This window comes from Aspergillus neoniger (genome assembly GCF_003184625.1).
Source record: "Aspergillus neoniger CBS 115656 unplaced genomic scaffold BO87scaffold_5, whole genome shotgun sequence".
NCBI lineage: Eukaryota > Fungi > Ascomycota > Eurotiomycetes > Eurotiales > Aspergillaceae > Aspergillus > Aspergillus neoniger.
The window spans coordinates 30,354-56,280 of record NW_020291133.1 but is presented as its reverse complement, the minus strand read 5'-3'; the positions used below and the strand labels follow the sequence as shown (position 1 = coordinate 56,280).

General features: G+C 51.7%; 8 protein-coding genes across 8 annotated transcripts; 3 read left to right on the top strand and 5 right to left on the bottom strand.

The window, feature by feature from the left end:
• Positions 1-776: 776 nt before the first annotated feature.
• BO87DRAFT_413060 (class I SAM-dependent methyltransferase) lies at positions 777-2,765 on the bottom strand (the record flags this gene model as incomplete). Its single annotated transcript, XM_025626543.1, has 4 exons — positions 777-1,466; positions 1,529-1,773; positions 1,831-1,852; positions 1,944-2,765. The coding sequence occupies 4 exons, from the start codon at positions 2,763-2,765 to the stop codon at positions 777-779; spliced, it is 1,779 nt and encodes a 592-aa protein (XP_025483107.1).
• A 351-nt stretch (positions 2,766-3,116) lies between these two features.
• Positions 3,117-4,808, top strand: BO87DRAFT_383344 (putative isochorismatase family hydrolase; the record flags this gene model as incomplete). Its single annotated transcript, XM_025624652.1, has 1 exon — positions 3,117-4,808. One exon carries the CDS (start codon positions 3,117-3,119, stop codon positions 4,806-4,808), a length of 1,692 nt encoding a protein of 563 aa, XP_025483106.1.
• Positions 4,809-5,510: 702 nt separating this feature from the next.
• On the bottom strand, positions 5,511-7,209 carry BO87DRAFT_404039 (uncharacterized protein; the record flags this gene model as incomplete). The annotated part of the gene is made up of 2 exons (XM_025625825.1): positions 6,878-7,209; positions 5,511-6,823 (listed from the first exon to the last, which is right to left on the bottom strand). Exons 1-2 carry the CDS (start codon positions 7,170-7,172, stop codon positions 5,511-5,513), a joined length of 1,608 nt encoding a protein of 535 aa, XP_025483105.1. The 5' UTR covers positions 7,173-7,209.
• A 1,289-nt stretch (positions 7,210-8,498) lies between these two features.
• On the bottom strand, positions 8,499-10,467 carry BO87DRAFT_351471 (MFS general substrate transporter; the record flags this gene model as incomplete). The annotated part of the gene is made up of 2 exons (XM_025621132.1): positions 10,033-10,467; positions 8,499-9,971 (listed from the first exon to the last, which is right to left on the bottom strand). Exons 1-2 carry the CDS (start codon positions 10,237-10,239, stop codon positions 8,499-8,501), a joined length of 1,680 nt encoding a protein of 559 aa, XP_025483104.1. The 5' UTR covers positions 10,240-10,467.
• Positions 10,468-11,126: 659 nt separating this feature from the next.
• Positions 11,127-18,794, top strand: BO87DRAFT_447997 (type I polyketide synthase; the record flags this gene model as incomplete). Its single annotated transcript, XM_025628276.1, has 10 exons — positions 11,127-11,235; positions 11,272-13,346; positions 13,382-15,220; positions 15,332-15,493; positions 15,527-16,047; positions 16,150-16,558; positions 16,616-16,900; positions 16,952-17,367; positions 17,419-18,147; positions 18,179-18,794. The coding sequence occupies 10 exons, from the start codon at positions 11,127-11,129 to the stop codon at positions 18,792-18,794; spliced, it is 7,161 nt and encodes a 2,386-aa protein (XP_025483103.1).
• An 849-nt stretch (positions 18,795-19,643) lies between these two features.
• On the top strand, positions 19,644-22,132 carry BO87DRAFT_183210 (uncharacterized protein). Its single transcript, XM_025618429.1, has 5 exons — positions 19,644-20,530; positions 20,591-20,680; positions 20,732-21,158; positions 21,209-21,497; positions 21,556-22,132. The coding sequence occupies exons 1-5, from the start codon at positions 19,768-19,770 to the stop codon at positions 22,030-22,032; spliced, it is 2,046 nt and encodes a 681-aa protein (XP_025483102.1). The 5' UTR covers positions 19,644-19,767; the 3' UTR covers positions 22,033-22,132.
• Positions 22,133-22,956: 824 nt separating this feature from the next.
• BO87DRAFT_183227 (putative oligopeptide transporter) lies at positions 22,957-24,769 on the bottom strand. Its single transcript, XM_025618430.1, has 3 exons — positions 24,534-24,769; positions 24,116-24,482; positions 22,957-24,069 (listed from the first exon to the last, which is right to left on the bottom strand). The coding sequence occupies exons 2-3, from the start codon at positions 24,439-24,441 to the stop codon at positions 23,085-23,087; spliced, it is 1,311 nt and encodes a 436-aa protein (XP_025483101.1). The 5' UTR covers positions 24,442-24,482; positions 24,534-24,769; the 3' UTR covers positions 22,957-23,084.
• Positions 24,770-24,954: 185 nt separating this feature from the next.
• On the bottom strand, positions 24,955-25,735 carry BO87DRAFT_373335 (class I glutamine amidotransferase-like protein). Its single transcript, XM_025622519.1, has 2 exons — positions 25,400-25,735; positions 24,955-25,335 (listed from the first exon to the last, which is right to left on the bottom strand). The coding sequence occupies exons 1-2, from the start codon at positions 25,538-25,540 to the stop codon at positions 25,048-25,050; spliced, it is 429 nt and encodes a 142-aa protein (XP_025483100.1). The 5' UTR covers positions 25,541-25,735; the 3' UTR covers positions 24,955-25,047.
• Between the last annotated feature and the right edge of the window lie 192 nt (positions 25,736-25,927).

The window sequence follows — 25,927 nt, the reverse complement described above, 5'->3', positions numbered from 1 at the left end:
ATCTGTCACGCAGCGCAGGTGAAGAAGGTCGAGGGCACAATGAACAGAGTATGGCTCTTGATTGATTGTGTGTTGCCTGAGCATTGGAATAATCAATAAAATACGACCGAGTATAGTGCGTGGATGGTTGGTTCAAACTGGAATCTAATGACCCTTATCTTGATTCATGCCTTTTGTCCACAATCATGCTTAGTTTGCCCTTCTATTATATATATAACCGCACTGTGGAATTTTCCTCTTTCAGGACGAGCAACGAGAACATATATCGATACAACCAATTCTACTGTATGATGTCATACTAATAAAAAGCAGATAATATTCAAGAAACAATAATAATAATAATAATGATAAAAGAAAAAAAAAAAAAAAAAAAAAAGAGCAGCTTTCTTTGTAATCTATAACTATTATTGCCACAACCTTAACCTGCACAGCTGTAATTCTGGACGTTGTGGATACAATCTTCACGGTTAGACTACTCTTCATCCCACCTAAGCGAGCGTATAGGAGACTTATCAGCGGAGACTGTGGAGAATAAACTTCCGATGCGTCACTCCGCAAGCGACCGACCCATCAGAGCCCACTCTCGATCCTCTTCACTCATTGACAGCTGTCATACACTTATTGGCTTAATTAATGAACTATGTGGATCTTTATGGACTCTGTTGTCCAGCAGTTCAGCGGGCCGTCTTCAGCAACCAAGATAATTCAGCTGGGTGGAGAGACTTGTGAACAAACGATGATGTGTGATGTTCCGATGAGGAGCGGAACATCACACATCATCGCACCCGACTCAGATAGAAGTTCAACCCCTGGTGGTCTGGCGGCATCCACTGGGTATCTTCGGTCTCCATACCCCAATCTGCCAAATCCACCAATGTGGCTTCAACCTTCCACTCTGTCCCTGACTCTGCCGACACATGCGCCCAGAGCTTCTGAAAACTCTCTAGATTATGGTAAAACATCATCCCCCAGGGCCGGATGTATTCTCTCGCGGCACGACGCGACTGCTGATATCCAATAAGGATGGTACCTGGCCGGGACAGCTCAACAATCCGCTTTCCAGCGTCAATCTGCCCCTGCCAGGAAAAGAGATGGAGAAATTGCCCCGCGATCATGATGTCTATCTTTCCGCGGAGCTTTTTCAGCTGCTCCGGTTCATCGGTGAGGAAGTGGGCGGGGATAAACGAGACAGCCTTCATTCGATCGCTATCGTTGAACAGTTCGTAACCTAACTGCCACAACTCGGGACTGAGATCGAGGGCCCACATCTGAGACGGAGAGACCCCATTCGCGGCGAGCAGACGCAGATTCTGGCCTAGCCCTGTGCCGAGATCGATGATGGTTGTGCTTGGTTGGAGGGCGCGATCGACGACAGCAGGGAATTGGGGGAACTTGGCAATGCCGGGGAGTAAGAACATCCACTGGCCTACGCAGGGGTATTTGCCGTACTGCCACGCTTTGTCTCGCTGTGATTGTTAATAGGTGCAGTGTAGTGCTGACCGTCCTGGGATTGTCCAGGCAGACATACCACAGTGTGAAGATGGGCGTCAAGCTCACCCTCGCTTACACCGCTCCATTGACAGAAAATATCCCGCATGGGCTGGCTGAGGCGAGGGCCAATATCTGCTTTGTACCAGACTGATGTGTCAATCTCGGCCATACTGTTTGAGTTTGTTTCCGGTCTGATAAGAGCGCTATCAATGCAAATGGTGCTATAAGTTAAATCGAAGATGGAGATGAGGTTGCTCCTCCTTAGAAAGGGGTCAGGGCCAGCTATGTATGCCAAGGGGCACTTATCACGTGCCATGAGCACAGTTGGAAAAGACACACAAGCCGTTCCAGCATTGTATATCTTGATTCATTGATCTAGCTAGCAGAGTAGAAGGATTCGTTATGGAGCAGACGCCATCCTAGAGCGACGATCTCTTCTGAGCCACACAGACCACCCTTGGCATAGACAAGTGGAACCCCCTTCGCGATTCTTCAGCGAGCCCAATAATCATGTCATAGATACGAGACGCCTCCTCCACCTTTCCCGCAGACTTCAGCCGAGAGGCAAATTCCTCTAGCACGAGTATATACTGGTCTCCATTCGCCTTGCAGAGTTCCGGCCGATCGATAAAATGAAACAGATCGGCATTAACGAATCCACCATGCCCATCCATCAACGATTGTGGTAGATCCAGCACCCAATCATTACGTCCGTTAGACTGGGCAAATTGCACGAATGCATCGCACGCTGGGCTGGCCTGGTTGCTTAGCTGTGCAGTGGGGGGCTTGGCCACGATCGTGTCAGGATAGTTCAGGTCGTCCCACTGGATGTATCCACCTGGCTTCAGGAGCTGAAAAACTTTATCGATGATGGGGAGAGGGTTGCTCTCCTGCACGACCAGGACGAGAAGGCGTAGGTGGACGACGTCGTACTTTCCGCGCAGGTCCTCAGGGACTTCGTCAAAGATGTTCCATTGGCGGAGACTGATGGAGGGCGTCACCCATTCTGGTGCAGGGGCATTCTTCAGGTCCACGTCCAGACCGTCCAGCTGCAGAGTGTATGGCGTCATGGCTGGGTCCCGCATAAGGTCGCAAAGCCAGATTGCGGTGCCTGTGGCTAGATCGGCGATTCTGACAGTCTCACCGGCAGGGCCGAGGTCGATGGAGGGGTGGAGGTTGAATTGGAGTGATTCTTTCCATAGGTAGAATTGGAAATTGAGGCGTGAAGCTGCTGTGTAGTTTCGATCCAGCATGTAATCGAGTTCGTTGCCCATGTTGAAGCCGGAGTTGATAGTTTCAGGTTCCATTGTCAGCGGAGTGTAACTGGTCAGGCAGAGTGCAAAATGGGCTCAAGCGGTGGACCTGAGACTGCATGGGATCATCCGATTTATACCTTTCGTTTACAGGTCACTGGGAATCCACTCGAATACGTAGCAAACTCAACTGCTTCAGCTTATGTCTGCGGCAGATAGGTATGTGTTGGCATCGATCCACCCAGCTGAAGATCTGTGGCGTAGCTGAGGACGCATTTCCTCAAGATACACAGGTTTATTGTCTATAAATACTCGTATCGCAAGGGTTCAATAGGCCTCCATCATCAACAACCATTCTCTTCATTCCTCAACATGACTATCCAAACTATTCGACTTGGCCTTGCCGTTGGCCATGGCACCGGCCGTGAATTGGTCGCCGTCTTTGAACGGGTCATTCAGACACTCGCCAAACAATATTCGATCAATTTTGAATTTGTTCGCTCTTCTTCTACCTACCACTCCTATCACACCCTCACTGTCTCCGGCGAGGACAAAAACTTGATCACGCACATTGCAGATGAAACCACCAAGGATGCAATTGACTACCAGCACTTCTGTGAGAATGCTGCTGCCGCTGGCATTGCGGCAATCTTCCGCACCGCCATCCACGCCCAATCTCTCTACCTGGTTCGGCAACACCTCCAAGCGGCCAAGGTGGAGCACTTTAGCCTCGGAGAGGGCAACGCCCTTCTCATGGTTCGCGATGAAGCACAGGGCTTCTACGCTGGCGACAACGCATACAGCGCCGATCAGCTGAGCATCACACGAACCACCAGCTTCAGTAAGCCCGTTTTCGACCGCATCATCCGCTTTGCACTCGACAGGGCGGCCGAAAACTGGGGTCCGGACAACGTCCCCAAGAAGGTGACCATGGCGTACAAGTTCCACCTCTTTGACGGCGTGTTCCAAGCCTGGGAACCCCAATGGAAAGCCCAGTTTGGCATCGACTTCAATTTTGTTCAGCCTGACACGCTCAATCGCAGCTTAATGGCAAATGGAGTCCAGGGCCGTTGCATCATCATTGCAGGAAACGAATACGCAGATGTCATCCAGCCCGTCTTCCTCAACTGGTTCGGTCAATCGACTCCCGAGACCATGTACGCTGAGAACGTCTACCTGCGCCCAGACGTAAACGGCCTCAGCGAGTACCAAACTGTCCATGGGTCCGCCGATGCCATCGCTGATAAGGGCCTCGTCAACCCATTTGCTACCATTCGTGCCGCAGCCACGATCCTGGAGCGACACGCTGGGGGCAAAGGTATCCAGAAGCTGACAGAGCAAGCTATTCAAAACCTCCTCCAGCGCAAACTCACTACCCCGGACCAAGGCGGTTCATTGAAGACAGAGGAAACAGTCGATTACTTCCTCCAAGCCATCGCAAATCCCACACAATCTATCGCATATACCGCCACCGCCTCCGGTGACCTCCAAGCCTTCCTTGGTCTGAAATCTGCCCTGGTAGTCATCGACTTCCAGAACGATTTCATATCCGGAAACCCCAGCCCTGCTATGGCAGGCGTCGTCAACAACGTCCCTCGCGCGATCGACTTCGCCCGCGCAAACAACCGCCCCGTCATTTTCGTTCGATTCCTCGGAAACACCACCTACCAAAGCCCCAGCTGGCAGCACCGGGACGCCGTTCTCCAGAAACCCGAAAAATGCGTCGAAGGGACGTGGGGTGCGGAGGTTGGTCCTGGGTTGACGGTTCAGCCTGGCGAACGCATCTTTGATAAGAAGGCATTGCTGGATCCGTTCTTAATTCCGGAGTTCACGACATATTTGGAAGAACAGGGTTTTGAGCATCTTGTTCTCGCGGGCTTGTTCTCAGATGTTTGTATTGATTCAACTGCGAGAACCGCGTTCCAGAAGGGGTTGAGGGTTACGGTTCTGGAGGATTGCACGACTTCTCTTCATTCAAAGCAGGCCGATCATTTGCAGTTTATGAGCAAGCTCTACGGAGCCAGAGTGTCGAAGCTGACGGAGCTAGTTGGGATGGCTGTGTGATGATATTTTGTTTCCTTTACTTTGTGTGAAAGGAACATGTCTCATACACTTAGATAACCATCGTTTACAATGTCTTAATTCATCAATATATAACGAAGGAAGTAGTTTCGATTCAAGGAAGTGCATACCTAATTGACTATCATAGAGGCCCGGGGTCGCACGTAAAGAGGCTAGAGTAGCAAAGCGCGAGGTCAGGCCAGGTCAGGTTAATTGAAATTCTCATACCTGCTGCTAGATTAACAGCCAGATTAAGAATGGTTTTTATTGAGAATAAAAAATCATGATTATGAAGCTACTATATATACCTCCCCAAATCCTACATATACCCTTGCTCTATATTTGATGAATTCGTACATAGTTATAACCTTTTGAGGGTCTATCTAACACTTGCTAAGTATCTGTTATACAAGATTTTATAGAAACAGTAATTCTTATCAATTAAAGATATCATGTAAGGTTATCAAGAAGCCGGTGGAGTGTTCTATATATGTCATCCTAGAACTTTTAGTAGTAATTAATAATAAGCCTGATACTACACAGTATTGTTCTAAAAATCTAAAGAATCCGAAGATATGAATTAATAAGTTTTACTAATATCAACATATGGAAATTCATTCAATATTCACACCTGCATATCTCAAAGGGTTGAGTCTATTGTAATCATCATTAATGCTTTAACATATCCTTGCTTGTCCAACAAATCTAGAACTCTAGAATCGCCGACCGTCTTCCAGGGTCCTCCACTGGCACAGGTCCTGGTGGGTACATAATAAGGGACCTCATTCCCTCCCGGTTGAAGCTCTTACCGCTGGTCCCTGGGAGTCGGCAAGGTGCACGGCTCAAAGGATTGCACATCTCCATTTGAAGCTGCATGATCCATTGTTTGAGCGGTATACTCGCCTTCTCGGCATCAAAATAGAAAGCTATCAATTGGCCACCCGTTGGATCAGAATAAATATCGTGCGGATCGATAGAAGGCTGTGCACATGAATCCGGTTGTGCATTCGGCTGCCCACGTTCCATATATAAGTCATCCTGCAACTTTATTTCTCTCCCACGGTAACCGAGTTTCGACAACTGGACAAATTGCAACTCTAGGTCATCTGCCAAAAACTGAAAGCCCCGCATCCAGAGCGTCGTTATCTCATTCATCACTTCAATGGAAAATGAAGAGCCCCAACTACTTCTCTCCTCAGTGATCGGGCCTGGATCTCGTGCTGCGATTATCGCATCCGTCAAGCTGATCATATCCATACTCAGCCGTTTCAATGTCGGCGCTGCTGTCTGAAGAAATTGCCTGAGCGTATCCACGGTCACCTCAATCGAGTGGAGATGGAGTTCCTCTAGCTGGGAAAACCGGATCTTCCCGGAGAGATCCTCAAAGTACAGGGGGGATAATTCTTCCCAGGGGTTCCATTGGGCAAATTCCAGTATCTTCAATTTAGGTGCAACTGTGACCAGAATATTGAGGAGACGTTTGAAGGTCTCTTCTACGAATTTGTCTTGTTCGTGATCCTTAATGCGGATACACATATGCAGAGCCATCAGATCGCTCAATAGTGGCAATAGCAATCTATACATTGACTCTGGCAATTCCAAGGACCCCAAATTTATTCCGCAAGCGTAGTTGCCGCACGTATGGAGGGATCGGATCTTTCGATTGGATTTGATTATGGCTTGAAACACCTGTGAGATTGCCAAACCAAAAGGCGTGGACAACATATCCTTGCGAAAACTTGCGAATGTTAAATGACCAAGTACATCAGCGCTGTTGAACTTCTTCAATTCCCGTAATCCAAGGCAGCGAAATGAACGATAATTTGCTTTTAAGAGGAGGTATTCAAGGGGGTAAGAGCGTAATGCGATCGTGGTGACGTTTTTGAGGCGTGGGAGGCATTTCTCCAGTACCCCATGAAGTTTCGAGTCAAGGATAGCACGGTGCTCTGCTAATGTACATTCGTAAGCAGCAAATAGAGCGTCAAGCTCAGCCTCAGCATTGGTGGATGTTGGATCCTCTTTTTCACCACGCATCATTCAAAGAATTTTTCTCTGTTTCCTCATTGATAAACCCAAACTTTTAAAATTCTCCTTATCCCTTTGTGGCCAACCCTCAAACAAATTGGGAATGATCGAAATTTCTTCAACCAAATCCCGAAGAGCTTCACTGGCTGCAACCTCCTCCAGATGGTCAAGGCTATCACGAGTGAGAAGAAGTGAGAGACTTTTGAAGTAGCGCGTCGCATAGGCTTCCAGTGTATTGGCATATATTTGGTGGCATGTAATCCTGAGCGCACCCCACTCTTGAGGTTCTAGATGCTCACAAATGCAAGTCAAGATTTCCAGAGGCAGGCTTAAGATAGACATCTTGCACTAGTTTATTCCGGACGCAGGAAGAACCGCGACAATCGAAACCTTGGATCAATAATTACGTGAACTGCGAGTGTTGGTGTGGGAAAGGGCTTGTAGAAAGGTTGCCCGGCTAAGAATGAATATTTAGGCAATACGGGAAATCCGTCTAGTCCGCAAGGAATCCTGGCACCTTCAGCAACCCTTAGATTTGATCGGGACTTCGGGCGCGTCGGAAGCAGACGGGCGCGCTACATATATTAGAGGTTAGCCTAGGCTAGCCTCCCACTAAGAAGGGCCCAACCACACTGAACCAGCGAGAGAAATAAGATTGCTCTTGCAAGCGCCGTCAAAAGAAGTGCTAGTCTTTTTCTATACCCACAGTATCCCATATGGGTATGGTCCCTATCTTGAAGAAATCCAGTATGAAAGGTGGCCGGAGTCGCGGTTCCCACAGTTTTCGAGTTATTCGGATAAGCAAAGTTTGCCACACGTGTACCGAGCGCATAGGGATCGAGCGCCAAGGCGAGACAGGTCATCATAAGATCTGCGTGTGAGTGAACAATCAGCATCTATCATTATATACAAGGTCGAAGGCAGAAGAACAAGGGAATTATGAAATGGCAGGGAGTTGCAGGGGGCTGAGTCGAATCGGATTATACTTAGGGCTGTTGTTGAGTCCGGGTATGAGTCTGGATCTAGATCTGAATCCTCCCTTCAGATGCAGACGCAGACAGCGCCAGACCCAGGGGTTACAGTGCACCTAGACGACGTGGCGGAAGCGCACGTGCGCGCCTGGACGCTTTTATCCCGGAGAACAGACTGTACATTCTGGGCTCGGGCGGGGAACTGGGGACGCGGTTGAATGAGCCTTTTGGATTATGGCGCGGTGGTTCCCCGAGGCCGTTGAGAGGCGAGTATTGCTGGGGAAGGGGAGTCTGCCGTCGCCAGTGCTTAGGGTTGGTGCGCAGGAGTCGGCGAGTGTTCTGGGAATGGAATTTAGGGGATTAGAGAAGCAGGTGAGGGATGTGGTTGCTTATTACCTTCTGTGTTCGGGGCGGAGGGGTGGGGATTGCACTACGGTGATAGGTAGGTAGGTAGGTAGGGTATCAGGGAATTGCTAAGGTTGTGGATAGCTTGTGCGTTGTGTTGGTGTGTTATATTATACTAGTTATACGGCTGCAGATATATAGAGGTAGACTTTTTGTTTTATTGGAGATTTTGTACAGGGCTCTTTCTGAACTGTCTACCCTAGATAAGATACATCCCAATACAGGGTAGAGCCCTACGCACTCAGTCAAAACCAGAACTAAGACAAGACCAGTCCAAGACCAGTTTTAAGTCCTACGAACCCTCCGGCACCTTCCACCCCTGCCTCCCAACATCCTCCTTCTCCAACGAATTCTGCCTCGTAAGCAACGAAAGTGCCGCCGCCAATCCCGCAATCGCCGCCAAAACCACCCAGATAGTATGGAACGCATCCTCATAAGCATCTGTCACAACCTGTATCACCTCTGCATCCACATCGTGAATTTCCCTCATCCGCGGAATGAACCCCACCGCCTGGCTTGCATCGCGCAGCACGGAAATGGACTCGGGCAACTCGGTTCCGGTCCCGGTCAGTGGCGACATTCCGCGCTCGAACATGGAATTGAACACCGTCGAGCAGATCGCCAGGCCGAGCAGGGATCCCACGAACCGCGCTGTCACCAGCATCCCCGCTGCGAGACCCTCGTCGTTGACCTTTCGCACGCTCGCGAGGACAGTGATCATTGTCGCTACGAGAGTCATACCAAGTCCGGCGCCTAGGATTGCTTGGAAAGCGTAGGCTTGTGCGCGGGTGGAATCTGCGTCAACCATGTAGTTTAGGCCTAGAAAGATAGCGGTGATGAACCAGCCTGTCCATAGGGCGATGCGGTACTTGCGTCTCCAGTCGATGAGCAGGGAGACGATGATGCTCATTGCCACGATGAGGCAGCAGAGCGGGAGTATGGATTTGGCCGCTTGGATCGGTGTTTCCAGGTAGACAGCTTCGAAGAAGAGAGGGAGGTAGAGGAGGACCGGGTTTAGGAGGGCGCCGTAGAACTCACCGGATAGGATTCCCGTGATAATGGAGATGTTATCGAAGATCTGGTATGGAATCATGGGCGCTACGGCTCGGTTCTCGACGAACCCGAAGGGAACGATCAGCAGGAGGCCGATGAGCAGCGGGACGAGCGTCTGCCATGAGCCCCAGGGGTAGAGGGTATCCGCCCAGCTGAGCGGTAGGGCAATGATTGTGCCGATGACAATGAACAGCCCGAAGCCGAGCCAGTCGAGTCTGCGGATCTTCTCATTGATGCTCCCTTCTAACGGAGTGAGATGGAGGAAGAAGAAGGCCAGAACGCCCGTAGCGCCCGCAGTAATGAGATTAATCCAGCCCAGCCAGGGCCATCCAACCTCCTGCGCGAACTGGCCGCCGATGAAGGGGCCCGTCACAGCGCCCACGGCATTTGCCATGGACATGACACCCAGCCACCACGGGCGCTCCTTCATGGTCGTGATGTCACAGAGAATGATACTTTGCAAGACGTCTAGCCCGCCTGACCCCAGACCCTCGATCAGCCGGCCGACGACGATAATGTCCATGTTTGTTGCAGTGGCGAAGACGATCGACCCGATCCCGAAGAGGATGAGGGAGGCGTAGAGCACGTATTTGCGGCCCACCACATTGGAGATGTTGGAGTAGACGGGCTGGGTGACGGCTACGCCGAGAATGAAGGCGATGTTGGCCCAGAAGGACTGGAAGTTGGTCCCGTGCAGCTGGTCGGCTATGACCTGCGAGATGAATTGGTCAGCTTGACAGAAGCGCCGTGGCCATGTGAGGCAAAAGACCTACCGGCAAAGCCAGCGACAGGGCCGTGACATCCCAGGACACGATCAGGGCAATCACCGCCAGCATCAAGATCGACAGGTAGAAGGAGTAGTGCTTTTTTTGCGGCGCCGGCGTTGGTGACTGGGACCCGGACGCGGCCTCGTCTTGCCGGATCACTCTGGCCTCAGGATCCTGGTCGTGACCCTGGCTCTGGCTCGTGGTTTTCTCCATGCTCCCTTCGCTATTGTCCAGTTAATGCTGGTAGATGTCAGTCGAAGCTGAGATGGAATCAGAGCTGACGGGGGAAGGCGGATACAGCAGTTAAACACACGCCGGGCCACATCGTCGCCTCTCCGCTCCTACACCTACTTTTACTCCGAGCAGACGCCTGAGCCAGGCAGACGTCGGACCTCCCATTGTCCTCCTCTCTTCGGTTCTTGGTCCTTTGGGCCCCAGGACGGGCAGCTGAAAGGATGGATATGGGTGTGGGCCAGGTGCTTAGCGTTGCATTGGCGGCTGACTGACGGGCTTACTACGCGAATACTCCGATACGAGACGATACCTCGTACCGTGTAATATAATATCACGGAAAAGCGGTAATGACGGGTGTATCATTGGAACCGTCGGTCTTACACTAGGCCATCTTACTCTTGCCCGGACAAAAGATCTTACTAAGGGACCAAGCTGATGGTACTTAGGATTAGTTTGATATCAGCTTGAGGATAACGGGTAAGCGCTTGCTTGGTTTGCACAGACCATATGGATGTCAGAAAAATGTAATTTTCCATTCAATGGGCGACCATGAAGTACAGAGTCAATGAACATAGAGCACAACAGAGTAAGCAGGCATAGTAACCGCGTGGATTGTATAATATCCTCCTAATCGTACAGCAAGCCCAGGCCTGGAAAGCTGAGTAGAGTATGATCTTGTAACCATAGACATTTCTCCGAGATAGCTGGAGCCATCTTTGCTTGCGCTATAGACACCACATGACACTCTCTGCATAACGATATCGAAAACGCACGACGTATGATCAAGAGAGATCAATAGGGCAGACGACATCATCCACTCTCATTGCCCCTCCCATTTCCATTTCGTTGGAAATAACTAGACCATCATGAGCGGCGACTCCAACGGGGCCAATGGGTCCACAAATCATCTGGGCCGAACAAACGGAAACACTTCCCCGAACGGGGACAACGGCCTCAACGGTCTCAATGCCAATGGTCATAATGACTCGAGATCAACGACCAACGGGACAGGCAATCAGCAAAAACCCCCGTCCTCACCCTCAAGCCCAGCCCCAACCTTTCAGCCTGTTGCCATCTGCGGCATGGCCTGTCGACTACCGGGAGGCATCCACTCCCCCTCGGAGCTGTGGTCCTTCCTTCACGCTGGCCGCGACGCTCGCGGCCCCGTGCCATCTTCGCGCTACAACATCTCCGCGTTCCATTCACCGCACAAAAAGCCCGGCACCGTCATTGCTCAGCAGGGGTACTTTCTCGATTCGACCAACGACCTCGCCGCGCTGGACACCTCGTTCTTCACCATGCCGCGCCGCGAGGTCGAGACCTTGGACCCCCAGCAGCGCTTGCTTCTCGAGGTCGCCCGCGAGGCCATCGATGACGCCGGCGAGACGCGGTGGAAGGGTACCAATGTTGGCGTGTACGTCGGCTGCTATGGCCAGGACTGGTACGACATCTCGGTGCGGGACACGCAGGCCCATGGTATCTACCAAGTCCTGGGCCAGAACGACTTCATGGTCTCGAATCGGCTCTCCCACGAGCTCGACCTGCACGGCCCAAGTGTGACGCTACGGAGTGCTTGTTCCGCTTCTCTCATCGGCGTCAACGAGGCATGCATGTCCATTGCGCGCGGCGACTGCACATCCGCCATCGTTGGCGGCACCAACATCATCATGGCCCCAGCTTTAACCGCCGCCAAGTCGGAGCAAGGCGTTCTGAGTCCCGATGGCTCATGCAACACCTTTTCAGCCAACGCAAACGGCTACGCGCGCGGTGAGGGTATTGTCGCAATTTACCTTAAGCCCCTAGCGGTCGCGGTCAGGGACGGTAACCCTATCCGCGCAGTTGTGACCGGCTCAGCAGCCAACCACAACGGTCACACACCAACAGTTTCACACCCTAGCTCTCAGGCACAAGAAGCACTAATCAGGCAAGCATACCGGAATGCTGGTATTACAGAGATTACCCGAACAGGCTTCTTCGAGTGTCACGGCACGGGGACGAGAACTGGGGTTCCTATTGAAGTGGGGGCTGTGTCTGCGTGCTTCGGCAAAGCCGGTGTGCATATGGGCTCAGTCAAGGCGAATCTCGGCCACGCCGAGGGTGCGGCGGGCCTCGTCGGTGTTCTTAAGGCTGTTCTTTCCCTGGAAAACGGCATTATTCCCCCAAATATTAAAAGCTTTCCACGCAACCCTGCAATTGCATTTGAAAATGCAAATCTTGTTATTCCTACTGAGCCAATACCATGGCCAGAAGACCGTGATAAGCGCGTGAGCATCAATAGCTTTGGCCTTGGAGGTTCCAATTCCCATGCTATCATCGAGTCAGCAGCCAGCTTCATCGACTCGCCAAATTCCACAAGAGCAGCTTCAAACACACCATATTTATTGCTGTTCTCCGCAAATACCGCGGCATCTCTCAAGGCCATGGGTGAAAAGTATGAGGCTTTCCTTGAGAGATCTCCAGACCTGCTTCCAGATGCGGCATACACCCTGGCTAACAAACGAGAGCATCTGCCATATCGCACATATGCCATCTGCACGAGTGACGAGATCACGCCACCAGCCCCCCTTCCCTCCACCAAGGCCCCACAACTCCGGGACACATCTCTGGTCATGGTCTTCACTGGGCAAGGCGCGCAATGGCCACGCATGGGCTATGAGATCCTCCGCTCCAAAAGCAATCCTGTCTTCCGTAACACCATCGCATCTCTCGACAAGGCTCTTCAGGAGCTAGGCCCGCTAGCTCCATCGTGGACGATTGACGAAGAGTTCCGCAAACCTGCACGGAAGAGTCGGGTTGATGTAGCCGAATACTCTCAGCCTCTATGCACAGCCCTACAGATTGCCTTGGTGGACACATATGCTTCGATTGGAATTCGCCCGGCGGCGGTGCTTGGCCACTCCAGCGGTGAGATTGCCGCTGGTGGCCTCAGCGCCCGTGAGGCTATTGTCGTGGCATTTCTGCGTGGACTAGCAACAACGCGACAGGGTGCCAAGGGCGCCATGGGAGCGTTGGGTATGAGTTGGGAAGCTGCCAAAAAGCATCTCGTGCCTGGCGTAGTGCTCGCCTGCGACAACGCGCCGAACAGTGTAACAATATCTGGAGACGCAGGTCCATTGGAGAGATAATCAAAAACATCAAGCAGTCGGACCCTAGGGTCCTGGCGAGCGTGCTCAAAGTTGACAAGGCTTATTACTCGCCACATATGGCTGAGATCGGGACTCAATACAAAGTGAGTATGACCGACGCCGGCGTCGTGGGCAACGTGCACACTCTTCCATTTTTCTCAAGTGTTTCAGGTCAATACTTGGTCCCAATCGCAAAGGACAGATTCGGACCTGAGTACTGGCAGACCAACTTGGAACGGCCCGTGTTATTCACATCAGCTGTAAGGGCCGCTATCAAACAGCACGTTGGCCCCTCTAAGCAGGTGTTCCTCGAAGTTGGTCCCCATGCAGCTTTGGCCGGGCCAATGCGCCAGATTCTAAACCACAGCTCCAGCAGCGCAGCATACATTTCATCTTTGACCCGAGGAACTGACTGCGCTGAAAGTTGGCTGTCGGCTCTCGGCCAACTTTTTGTTCAGCATGTACCCTTCAATCTTCAGGCTTTGATGCCCTCTGGAAAACCCCTCTCAGATCTGCCCTCCTACCCGTGGGATCATCATCGCACTCATTGGAGCGAGTCACGCGTCGCCCATGAGTGGCGCATGCGCAAATACCCATACCATGACCTGTTAGGCGCAAAGGTCCTTGAAACCACAGATCTTGAGCCTGTATGGCGAAATTTGCTGCACATTGAGAATGCTCCATGGATACGTGACCACAGAATCAACACGGATATTATATTACGTTTCGCGGGATACATAGCCATGGCGGCTGAAGCTATCCGTCAAATCACGGTGATCGAAGAAGCCGTGGAGTTTGGAAATATTACTGTACGCACCACCTTAGTCCTCAACGAGAGCTCAACAAAAGAGATCGTGACAACTTTCCGTCGCCTCCGTCTAACAGATTCGCTGGACAGCGAATGGTGGGAGTTCACTATCTCATCACATAATGGACAGACGTGGGTACAACACTCCTCCGGCGAAATTCGGGCTTGGAACGAAATAGTCGCCATGAGAGATTGGGCTGGCGAGCGGGAGAACTTGCCGCGCAAAGCTTCCAGCAAGCGTTGGTACGATACCATGCGCAACGAGGGCCTTGACTATGGCTACCATTTCGAAAGTCTTGAAGATATCACAACGACAACAACCGGCGCACGAATGGCTCGTGCACGAGTCCACAACAATTGGCATGGAGACGAGCAATTCTACCACCTTCATCCTGTCATCCTAGATTCCTATTTTCAACTCCTTAGTATAGCCGCTCGTTACGGACTTACGTATGACTACCATCAAGTCGTTCCTGCAAGTGTGGGCTCGTTGATTCTCCGCCGCTGCTCTGTCAACAACCTTTTGGTGTCAGCGACAGCTGTGCCGACCGGTAGCGCGGTTTGTGGAACAGGCACGGTTTCAGCTAGTGGTGAGACCATCATCGAGCTCTCGAAAGTTCGTCTGACATCTTTTACAAATGGTGTCAAGGAGGAACACGCGCCTATCACCGCCCGAAGTGAGTGGGTGCCACATTTTGAGACCGCAGCTCTCGGTACTCTTGTGAAGCCGACGCGAATAGACGAAGATCACGCGGCAAGGTTGGATGAGCTTGTCAGTTACTCAATTGATGCATCTCGAAGATCGACGACCGGTCTAGATGTCATTCCAGAACTTCGACGATACAAGACATGGCTCGACGAGGTCCCTTGTTATTCAGAAGAACTGTGTGATGCTACATTGAACACTCGCATTGAAGCCCTCGCAAGATCACTGGGGTCAACACCCGTTGCGCACATTGCCAAAGCGATCACCCTAGTCACAGACGATGCACCTGCTATCCTTTCTGGTCGTAAAAAGGCCTTTGAAGTTTTGGATACGAAAACACGCTTGGGAAATTCCTTCGCTTCCTGAATGAAGTTGAAGGATCTGCATTCTTCAATCGCCTTGGCCTCCAGAAGCCTAACTCGGGTTCTGGAGTTGGGCGCAGGCGTTGGCTCGGCCACAGCTGGCATTGTTGAGACACTGACACGGCCTGACGGTCAGGTGCTTTTCTCGCAGTACGCTTTCTCCGATCCAGCTCCAGGCATGGTTGAAGTCCTCAAGGCGCGTTTCCAAGGCTTCCCCAATATGAGTTTTCACGTATTTGACATTGGAACTCAAGCCGAATCCCAGGGCTTCGATGAGAGGAAATTTGATCTTATCATTGCGGCAGGAGTGCTGCACAGTACTCCTAAGCTTTCAGAGTCCCTCATACAAGCTCGTCAGCTTCTCACCCTATCAGGACGGCTTCTGCTGCAGTCCTTACGGCCCGGTCTCTCGTGGTCCAAGTATGTCCTTGGGCTTCTTCCCAGCTGGGATAATGGGGTCGATGACGGCCGATCTACCGAGCCGTACGTCAATATGGAAACCTGGCAAACAAAGTTAGCCACAGCAGGCTTCGAGATCACTGGCGAGCTTGGTCTCAATTCCGACGGGCCAAGACACATCTGTCATGTTATTGTAGGGAGATCCCGACGTGACCACCTCCCGGCGAGGAAAGCCACTGTTCTTTCCGAATCGTCAACTGTTTCCTCCGAATCCCATCCCGTTATTGACGAATTACTCTCACGAGGGTATGAGATTTCTTATTGCAGCCTTGCAGATATTCCCCCACCGGGGCAAGACATAATCGCCTTCCTTGACGGGCAGACATCGTTCCTGGAGCAGCTGGATGCCACGAAGCTTGAGCAGCTAAGAGCTTTCATCAACAATATCGCTAACTCTGGAATTTTATAGGTCACGCAGCCATCGCGGAGTCAATGTGCAGACCCACACTTCGCGCAAATACACGGTCTGGCTCGGTGTATCCGCTCCGAGCTGAGCATTGCTTTTGCGACTTGTGAGGCAGATGACATGGAGAGCCCACGAGGGTGTCAAACTGTTGCCAGCGTATTTCAAAGTCTCTCCGAAAGAGTTAACGATGGAGAGATTGAGCCCGATTTCGAATACATTATTGAGAATGGGGTGACGCGAGTGCATCGATTCTTCCCCGTCTCCTCCACAAGCCGCGGGGAGGCTGGTCAGGTGACCAGTGAGGCGCGGCTGACGATTAGTCAGCCGGGGCGGCTTGACACGCTGCATTGGGAAGGTGCGACTGTGGCCGGGGAAGCACTCCAGGACGATGAGGTTCACGTCGAGATCCACGCCGCCGGCCTCAACTTCCGCGTAAATAACTCACTTCCTATCATACTAAAGTGGCAGACATACTGACAACACCAGCAGGATGTTCTGGTGGCGATGGGTATCCTCGACGTCACCCCGCCTACCTTTGGCTACGAGGGCACGGGGATTGTGCGTCGCGTTGGCCCGAAGGCAGGAAAGCTCAGCATTGGGGACAGAGTAGCCCTCGTAGGATTTGATGTCTTTGCGTCGACTGTCACGACCACCGAGAAGCTTTGCGAAAGGCTCCCTGATGAGCTCGACTTCATCAACGGAGCTTCCATGCCGCTGGTCTTTGCTACGACCATTTACTCGCTCATCAACGTCGGGTTACTTCGGCGAGGCCAGGTATGTCGGAATCCTGTCTGAGCAAAGTAGGGGTTCTGATTCTGCTGTCAGTCTGTTCTCATCCATAGCGGATGTGGTGGCGTGGGCCTAGCTGCAATCCAAGTAGCTCGGATGATTGGCGCCGAAATTTTCACAACGGTCAGCTGTGGGAGAAAGATTGGCTTCCTTGTACAGGAATTTGGCATCTCGAGACATCACATATTCAACTCGCGGAGGGTGAGCTTCCAAGAAGATCTGCTAAGACAAACTAACGGTAGAGGTATTGATCTGGCGCTCAACTCACTCTCGGGTGAGTTGCTTCATGCAACTTGGCGCTGCGTTGCGAAATGGGGGACTTTGGTAGAGATTGGCAAGCGTGATCTTCTCGGCCGAGGCAAGCTTGATATGGAATTGTTCCTTGCCAATCGTAGCTACCGTTGTGTAGACATTGACCAGATGTGCAAGGAGCGACCCGAGATGATCAGCCCGTGAGTGCCGGCCGTTACGGCCATGAGGTCCATAGCTAACATGACAGCAAGACTACTCCGTTCCATGATGGACTTCTTCCGCGGTGGCTATATTCGAGCCATCCCGATCGAAAAGGTTTTCCCTTGCTCCGAAATCCAAGAATCGTTGCAGCACATGCAGCAGGGCAGCCACATTGGGAAAATTGTGCTTCAATTCCGCGACCCGGCATCGGCGGAACTTCAGCTTGGACAGATTCAGGCTGTCAAAATGTCTTCTACGGCCGTGCTTGACAGCTCGGCTTCATATCTGCTCGTGGGTGGAACTGGAGGCTTGGGGCGGTCTGTAGCGGTGTGGATGGTCCAACACGGAGCGAGGCACCTCACCTCTCTCTCGCGCAGCGCTGGGACAACCGACAGACACAAGCTCTTCGTGACTGAGATCCAGAGCATGGGCTGTGAAGTGCATCTCGTACGCGGAAGTGTCACTAACGCGGCAGACGTAGCGCGGGCAGTTGCAGAGTCCCCTCGGCCCCTCAAAGGGGTATGCCAGATGACAATGGTGCTTCATGACCAAGCCTGGCAGAAGATGGCCATCGACGACTGGAACGAAACGACGGCGCCCAAGGTGAAAGGAACATGGAACCTACATAACGAGATGCAGTTGCAGAACCTCGACTTTTTCATCTTATTTAGCTCACTCTCCGGAATCGTGGGTCAGCATGGACAGGCTGGTTATGCCAGTGCAAACACTTTCCTCGACGCATTTGTGAAGTTCCGGACAAGCAAGGGGCTCCCTTGTACGTCGCTCGCTGAACATTGGTGCCGTGGAGAGATCGGGCTACCTGGTCGAGCAAAATGAACTGCTAAACAAGATGAAAGGGGCAGGGTGGCGGCCTGTGCAGGAATCAGAGTTACTGGAGGTGTTGGGGACCGCAATGCTCTCGGCAACAACTAAGGTCACAGAGGATGAACCGCCAAAGCCGAGCCTCGTCGACCCAAACACTACTCTCGTGGGCATTGCACCAGTAATCCCCCTCAGCAGTCCTGACAGCAGCGCCAGGTTACGCAAAGACGTTCGTATGTCGGTCTTTCGCAACATTCGCAGCCAAGGCAATGCGACTTCCTCCAGCGACGGTTTGCGACAATTCCTGAGCGCAGCCAAGGCCAGCCCAGAAATGCTTAACACACCCCAGTCAGTTGCCTTGTTAGCGCAGGAGATTGGCAAGAAGCTCCTGGGCTTGGTGTTGCGGTCTCCGGATGATAAGATTGATGTATCTCTGCCGCTTGCGCAACTCGGCCTGGACTCGATGGTGGCGGTAGAGATGCAGGCCTGGTGGAAGCAGATGTTTGGGCTAGATATCAGTGTGCTAGAAATGCTGAGCATGGGAACGCTCAAAAAGCTAGGCAAGCAGGCTGCTGATGGTTTGCTGGGGCTGTGGGAGCACTAGAACGACTTCAGGCCGAGGCGTGGCGGCGTTTACTAATAGTCACACTACCGCTGGAAAGCGAAACAAGTACAGCAAGGATGGTGTCATTTCCACGAAGAGGATAAATATCATCTCTCTTCTTTATCCATCTCATCTAACCGTTAAGCAAGCACTTGGTAGATTGGAATATTTTCAAGCCCTGGGAACTCATAGTATCGGAGCAACTTGCCGTCGCCACCTGCATAGCAACCTACGCGCAGCAATGAGACTCCAGCCTTGCAGGGAAGATCACAGGCATGGTCCAAGAGGCGTCTGCCACTATTATTGCCAGCGTATTGTTCGATCCGTAATTAGTAATCGCACGTGAAGCTCCGGCTCGGATACAGGGGACACATAGGACGACGACGTATCTCCAAGTGCAAGTGCCCCCACGATGTCCGTCGGAGCTTCTCCGGGCATGGTATCCGTACACTTAACAGCAAGCCAAAGACCATGGCCAGTAGTTGCAAATTCCCGGCACTGGTCGGCGCGATCTGAGTTCTCAGAGAATGGCGCTGCTCCCCACTGTCCCGCTCTGTTGGGGAATACTAGCTAGTGCACTGCGGTATCTTGAAGGTCGGAGACCTCTATAATCTCATCTATCTAACTCGGCTTCTTGGGATCTTTGGAGGAACCCCGAAATTGCAGGGGTATTACTACTAGGATAGTAGCAGGTCCGGTATTGTTGATAACAGCTTGACAATCCCAGTACAGGTCCGATACATAGCTTAGTACCGGTCTTGTATCGGAATAAGAGTCAGCTGACGAGCCTCTGATAGCGAGACCGCACTCTCACCTGCAGCTGGGCAAGTGTTCCTCATGGCGCAATCTCTCCAAGAAACCAGGAAAAGAGACAAGAACCGGGATACTGAGTCCGCATAATACCGAATCGTATCCAGTGGACCTGGAAAGCGAACGAAGGAGCACTGAGTTCATTCCAAACAGGTCATTGAGCATGTCAGCACCCACAACCAGGCGCAATCGAACCCTCGCCTCATGTGAACCTTGCCGAGAGAGGAAAACTCGATGCGATCACGGCAAACCAGTCTGTGCCTCCTGCCGGCGTCGTGGCTTCGACTCTCGCTGCTACTACCATCCTGCCCCTCTGACTAAAATTCGAAGTGCAAGTGCACGAAGACTGGCCGTGCCTACGCCATCCCAACCAACCATTGCTGCACCATCGTGGAGCAGTTCCAGTGCAATATATCCCAGACGCTCTGCGGCTGGACCGCCCAAATTCCACACATGGCCTTTTATGTCGACCGTCTCTGACAGTGGGAACTTGCCAGCCACTCCCTTGCCGGGCTCGCATGACAGCAAGACCTATGAGGCCCATCTAGCCACCATGAAGGAGATTGTGTCTCAGTTAAGATACCTTCCTGTCATTGAAAAGTGCCTCCATCAGTACTACTCTGCTAAGCATAACTCACTTGTACCGAAACCAGTCGTTCTGCACCTTCTCAGTGCGCTCCGTACAGATCTAGTATCGTCGGGCTATGTCCTTGAAGAAACGGGAGATCGAGTTGAGTTGGGCGATATTTCGCGGTTATCAGAATCTATACTGCTTTCTTCCTCTACAGAGGTTATCATCACCGCATCCTTGGACCTGCATGGTTTCTTAGCCTTGTTCTCTGGTCCGAATCTTCGAGTCGAGACTCTCGGTCTTTTGTATACTATGGCTGCCCGTGCTTCGGCTTTTTTCATTGATTGCGATGAGGGTAAGGATGCCGCATTCGTCCCAGACATGGTCTGGTATAGCACGGTAATCTTACGACTAGCTCGAGACCTCGCACCCCTGTCAAACGACGTCATTATATGGTTGGCGAATGAGAATGGACAGCTCAGGTCATTTCTTGAAGGAGATACGAGTGGGCCACTTTTATACATATCGTGAATGGGTGGATACTGATTGATTGCAGGCCTCGGCGTGTGGCGTCTGGTGGGCGATCTCTCGACTGATTTATTGGCTCTGGGCTTGAACAGGGAATCGACATATTCCTCTGAGAGAACCCCGTTTTTTCTTGCAGAGTGCCGGAGAAGGTGCTTTGTGACTGAATATTACCTGGAGAAGATGTTTGGCCTGATATTCAATCTACCTCCTCGCATTACCTCTCGATATGTGGACGTCAAGCTCCCCCTTGATTTGTCAGATGACGAACTTTTTGCCCAAACTCCCCAGGAACTGGAGGATGCAAAAGGTCGACTCACCGAAGATGGCTGGAACACAGATGGGAAGCTTAGAGCAGCAACCTGGGCTCGATTGCGATATATTCTGAGTCAGTTTCGGGAGGGAATTGTGGAATATAAATTTCAAGCATCACAGGCCGCTGACCCTGCCCAGCTGAGGTGTGTACAATCATTCGGACAGGGGTTGAACAGCACTAAGGTTGTTTCAGAGAATTGTCTTCTCGATGTCGTCAGACGTGGGATAACCTGCTTCCACATCTAAGATATACTCAGGACTGCTGGGAATCCGACATGCCCTTGAGCACTTGTTACATGCACGCGAAGGTTCATCTAGCCTATCTCCAAATTCATTTCCAGATATACCACCTTCTTGGGGAGAATAGCTCAACTCCGCTTCCCGAGCTGCTGGACGTATCGGCAAACATTCTGGAGACAGTGGTTCAGATGGGAAATACTCCCAGAAAGGGCGCCTTTACTTTGCATGATCTACCTGAAATCGTATGTGCTGCTCTACCCCTGTACCGACCATCTGTTTGTCATAGCTGACAGGGTGAAGCTTCTGGCCTGCGGCTTGCCGTCTGCGGCAGTCCTCCTAACTACACTAGAGAACAATACGCAAGATCCGTCAAGTATCCTTCCGCCTGGCATAAAAACATCATCCGTCATTCGCAATGTTGTCGTCCTTACGTCGCAACTCGAAAGGGTGGCCAGTTCGCGGGAAAGAAATCAAGCCTTCTGCTTGCAGGCGGCAAAGGCCATCACGGAGAAATTGGACAGGATTTTGGACAAGCTTGCGACGTCAAAGTTTCAGGCTCGGACAATTGCTGATGTTGCGACAAGGGTTGACGTAATGAACTCGATGCCGACTCCGACCACTGATCTTGACGCTTCCCTCACTGGTGGAGACAGTGCTGGAGATGGGGATAGAGAGATTGGTACCTTTAATCTGGATGACTACGAGAATCCCGATCTAATGTCTTGGGCAATCGATTTTGACCTTGGAAGCATGGCCAGCGAGTGGACAATGATGTAGAACTCGCAATCATTGCCTAATTCTGCAACGCCCAGTTATTCATACCCGTCATTCGGAATGCCTAGCAATGGCTGAATTATTTCTACCCCAGGCAGTGCTCTCTGTCGCTTAGAGACATGACAATTTCATTAGGAGAAGGGGACACAACATGCTTGGCTTTTAGTTCTGACCCGAACGGACCTCGTGCTGCCTGCGTGCAATGAAATCTTCCACGATACGGACATACCACGTTTCTCGAGTGGAGCAAGAACCGAGAACATGCGAAACCAATCATATTCTTGTATCTGGTTTCCTAATAGGGATAGTCTATGTTTTAGATGATCATTTACGTGGCCGGAGCAATGAATCAGCTTATCGAAATCCACGCAGCCAAGATGCCATCACCACGTCGTTCTCTCTGCTGTGCTGACCATTCCTTGTTCCTCTCTCCGTAGTCAAGATCTCACCAAATAACAAGACTGCTTGCAAAGCTCAGGCCGGTAAACATCTATCGCGGCCCACGGCCTCCTCCTTGGCTGGCTTTCGGGTTACTATTTACTGCGCTGGATACCTTGACTAGGGATCAGAGTCAATAACGGGAAAGCAATAGACTGAAGCATCTCATTTTGGGGTAATGACAGGGTCGGCGGAAGTCTCCAGTCCCCGGTCTCCACGACGAGCTTTCCAGCGGGATAGAAATCAGAAGCTACCATTAAGGAGCCTAACCGATAGACGAATGTTACTAACTAGACTACCCACTGCAAAGGCAGTAGCTCAACATCATGTTTCTTTCATGAAGGTAGAGCAGACGGTCTGAATTGAGAAACATCTACTCTCGCCGAATATATGACCCAAATACCTTCGCTTATAACTTCTGAACGTGGAAACAAAACGGCCCTGTCCACCATGATGGCTACATGTTTTGACTTCTTTAAATATTATGCTGAAAGCTTCTATCCATCTATCTATCTCTGGACCAGAAAAAAGACGCTCAGACAAACGGAATGACGTCTCAAGTTACCTTATCTGGGACGTATGGACTTCTTCTCCCCTCCACCAGCTGGCTTAGCTAGCTAGCCAGCCTCCTTCCGCTGAACCGGCACACTCCAGAGCGCTGCCCCGGCACCGAAAACCGCCATTGCAAGAACAATGTACATCCACGTTATCTTAGGATCAACGGTCAGCGGCAAGACGGCCATAGCAAGGAAGGTCCCCACCGAGACGGTGGACAAATACAGCGCCATGATCAGCGACCTCATTGACTTGGGCGCGTTGGCATACGCGTATTCCAGGCCTGCCACCGACGCAAGACACTCTGATGAAGCGACGAGGATATACGCGGGCACCTGCAGGAGCACGGAGACGTCGTTGGGGACCTGTCCGTGCATGCAGGTGGGCGACCGTGGATGGTCGTAACATGGCGGGGAGACGTAGATAGTCCGCTGGAAGAAAGCGGCGTAGAGCATGGCTAGTGCGCAGACCATGAACCCCGCTGTGATGCGGGGGAAATGGTGGACGGGGTACCCGAGGTTGCGGACTGTGGGAAAGATGAGGCGGTCGAGTAAGGGGAGTAGGAAGAGTGTTGTGATGGGGTTCATGTAGGGGAGGATGTCGTTGGGGATGCCGTGGGTTTGCATTGTCGCGGCTTGGGAAATGAAGTTCGTTAAGAGCTGGGAGAAGGCGGCCCAGTAGAACGGGTAGAGGAGGAAGACCTTGCTTGCGCTGAGGGCTGTTTGGAGGTCGTCAATGAAGGAGTTGGTCCAGGGATATTCTTGGTATCGGCTTTCGACTGGTTCTAGGGCAGGTCGGGTGCAGTTGAGGTTACCTTTATGTTTGATTGTGATCCCGAGAGCGTGGAGGACGCTCGGTATAATCGATCCATCCGGCGCACTACTGTTATACTGGTCTTTGCTGGTCATGAGAGCTATGAAGCCAATGATGAAGACGGTCATCGGGATGGCGAATGCTGCCGAGAACCCGTAGGATTGTTCGATTTCGACTGAAGCCAGAGCAGCAAGACAGCCGGCGTTGATAAAGAGAAAATAAGTTGCAAACACCCTGACGATTGTCAGACTTTGCATAAGAAGGAAGTCTAGAGACGGACCTTTGAACCGTCAACTCTCTATCAATGATGACTGTTTCACCCGATTTGAGCAGACGGATAACTTGACCAGGAGACGTGCACTGCTCAGCAAGCAACGGGCTAACATTCGCCTTGATCCCACCAGTGCCGACGCCTATCAGAAATAGAGACAGAAGCAATCCTGGCAATGAAATGACCGTTTCTTGAACGGCAGGTAGAGAGGATAGGACCAAAATCGCCAATCCGCCGCCGTAGATAGCAGCAGAGTACAGGATGGTTTTCACCCGGCCGAGATACTGCTCGGCGACAACTGCACCCAATACAGGCGTCAGGAAACACCAGATCATGAAGCCTTGGTTGACCAAAGTAGCATGAGCCTGTCCGAGTCCTTGGTATTCGCGTCAGATTATGTCGCACTGGCTGGGTAAGCATGACAAACCGATTCCACCAGAGCGGATAGGGTCATCTCGTGGGTTTTGGATTTAATTCTGCATGGGTCCCAGGACCCCAAAATAGGCGAATCGCTCGGAGAACTCAATGGTCGCAATGGCCCAGACGGTGAATGGGAAATTGTCTGCAACTTTCCTTAAATGACCGTGGCCATTGGCGATGGAAGATGGTGGAGGAATGTCCTCTGCTATGGCTGGCAGGAGGGGAGTGCGATCGGTCGCGATTAATGTAGTCGCAGTGTCTGGTTCAGGTCTAGACATGTTGGAAAGAATTGCATCATATACAGATACCCAGTGAAGCCTAGAAGAACACTTTGAACGTGACTTGAAAAATAACAAGAGAGGATGTCTGGCCTTGCAGAGATATATATCTCTGGTGGTACCTGGTAAGGTATCATTACTAACTGTACCGGAGCGGTATAGTTTACTGTAAGCCAAAACTCCCAAATACCATAATACCACCGCTTCACACAAATGTCAACACCCACACTCCTGCTTCGTCCTTCATTCTTTTATCAGAAACCACAAAAAGGCAGTCCCAACAAGCACCCCATCATGCGGATGATGAGCTCGATCTATCCCATCTGGGTATGTGGCTTCATCTAGCACAGATCCGCGCCTCCGCTCCAGCAACTCGCAGGCAATCGCGGCATCGTACTCCGGATGTCCCTGCAGAGTCATGACCCGGTTCGTGACGTAGATCCCCTGCACCTCGCACCGGTCGGAATGGCCTAGCTTCTTGACGGACGCTGGATACCGCCGGACGACGTCGCGATGCATCTGATGAAGCGCCTGCCAGCCATTAGATCCACGTTAACACTGTCCAACACGCCAGCCACAGAGTGAACAAACATACCAGGGAATCGCAGCCAAAGACTCTCTTACCCGTCTCTGATAGTGTGACTGAAGGAACAGAGACTTCCCAGCCCAAAGGGTTCCGTTCAGCCGTTTCTCCATATGCGCGTCCGACAATTTGGTGCCCGAAACAGACGGCCATGATTCGGACCCGCGACTGCTCGTGCAGCAGCGATTTGGTGAAGTCAACGAGCTTCAAGATCCAATTGTTCGAGCCTGATGTGAAAGAATCATGGCCCTAACGAAAGAAGAGAGATATTAGCTGCAGTATCTGACCAGGAAGTGGGCAAGATAGAGGGTTGATTCTCCGGGTTGGCGTCACTCACGGCTACCTGTCATGAATACCGCGTCGATTTCCCCGATGCATGGGTATTCGTGCTTGATTACTACGTCGTAGAAGAAATATTTAATATTGGGTCTCTTGTGGAGACCACTTTCCTCGAGCTTCTGCGCCCCGGCCTCCAGGAACTTTCTGTAGAAATTGCCGATGCTTCCGTGTTCCTTCTTGGGGTTCCCGGCCAGCTCATCG

What these genes read in the sequence shown, in the direction of transcription:
- BO87DRAFT_183210 (XM_025618429.1), top strand. Translation starts at nt 19,768, where the DNA reads ATGTCAGCACCCACAACCAGGCGCAATCGAACCCTCGCCTCATGTGAA. An exon ending in ATTTCTTGAAGGAGATACGA is followed by an intron (nt 20,681 to 20,731) that starts GTGGGCCACTTT and finishes GATTGATTGCAG; the next exon opens with GCCTCGGCGTGTGGCGTCTG. An exon ending in GCTGACCCTGCCCAGCTGAG is followed by an intron (nt 21,159 to 21,208) that starts GTGTGTACAATC and finishes AGGTTGTTTCAG; the next exon opens with AGAATTGTCTTCTCGATGTC.
- BO87DRAFT_183227 (XM_025618430.1), bottom strand. Translation starts at nt 24,441, where the DNA reads ATGATCTGGTGTTTCCTGACGCCTGTATTGGGTGCAGTTGTCGCCGAG. An exon ending in AGAGAGTTGACGGTTCAAAG is followed by an intron (nt 24,070 to 24,115) that starts GTCCGTCTCTAG and finishes GACAATCGTCAG; the next exon opens with GGTGTTTGCAACTTATTTTC.
- BO87DRAFT_373335 (XM_025622519.1), bottom strand. Translation starts at nt 25,540, where the DNA reads ATGGCCGTCTGTTTCGGGCACCAAATTGTCGGACGCGCATATGGAGAA. An exon ending in TCTTTGGCTGCGATTCCCTG is followed by an intron (nt 25,336 to 25,399) that starts GTATGTTTGTTC and finishes AATGGCTGGCAG; the next exon opens with GCGCTTCATCAGATGCATCG.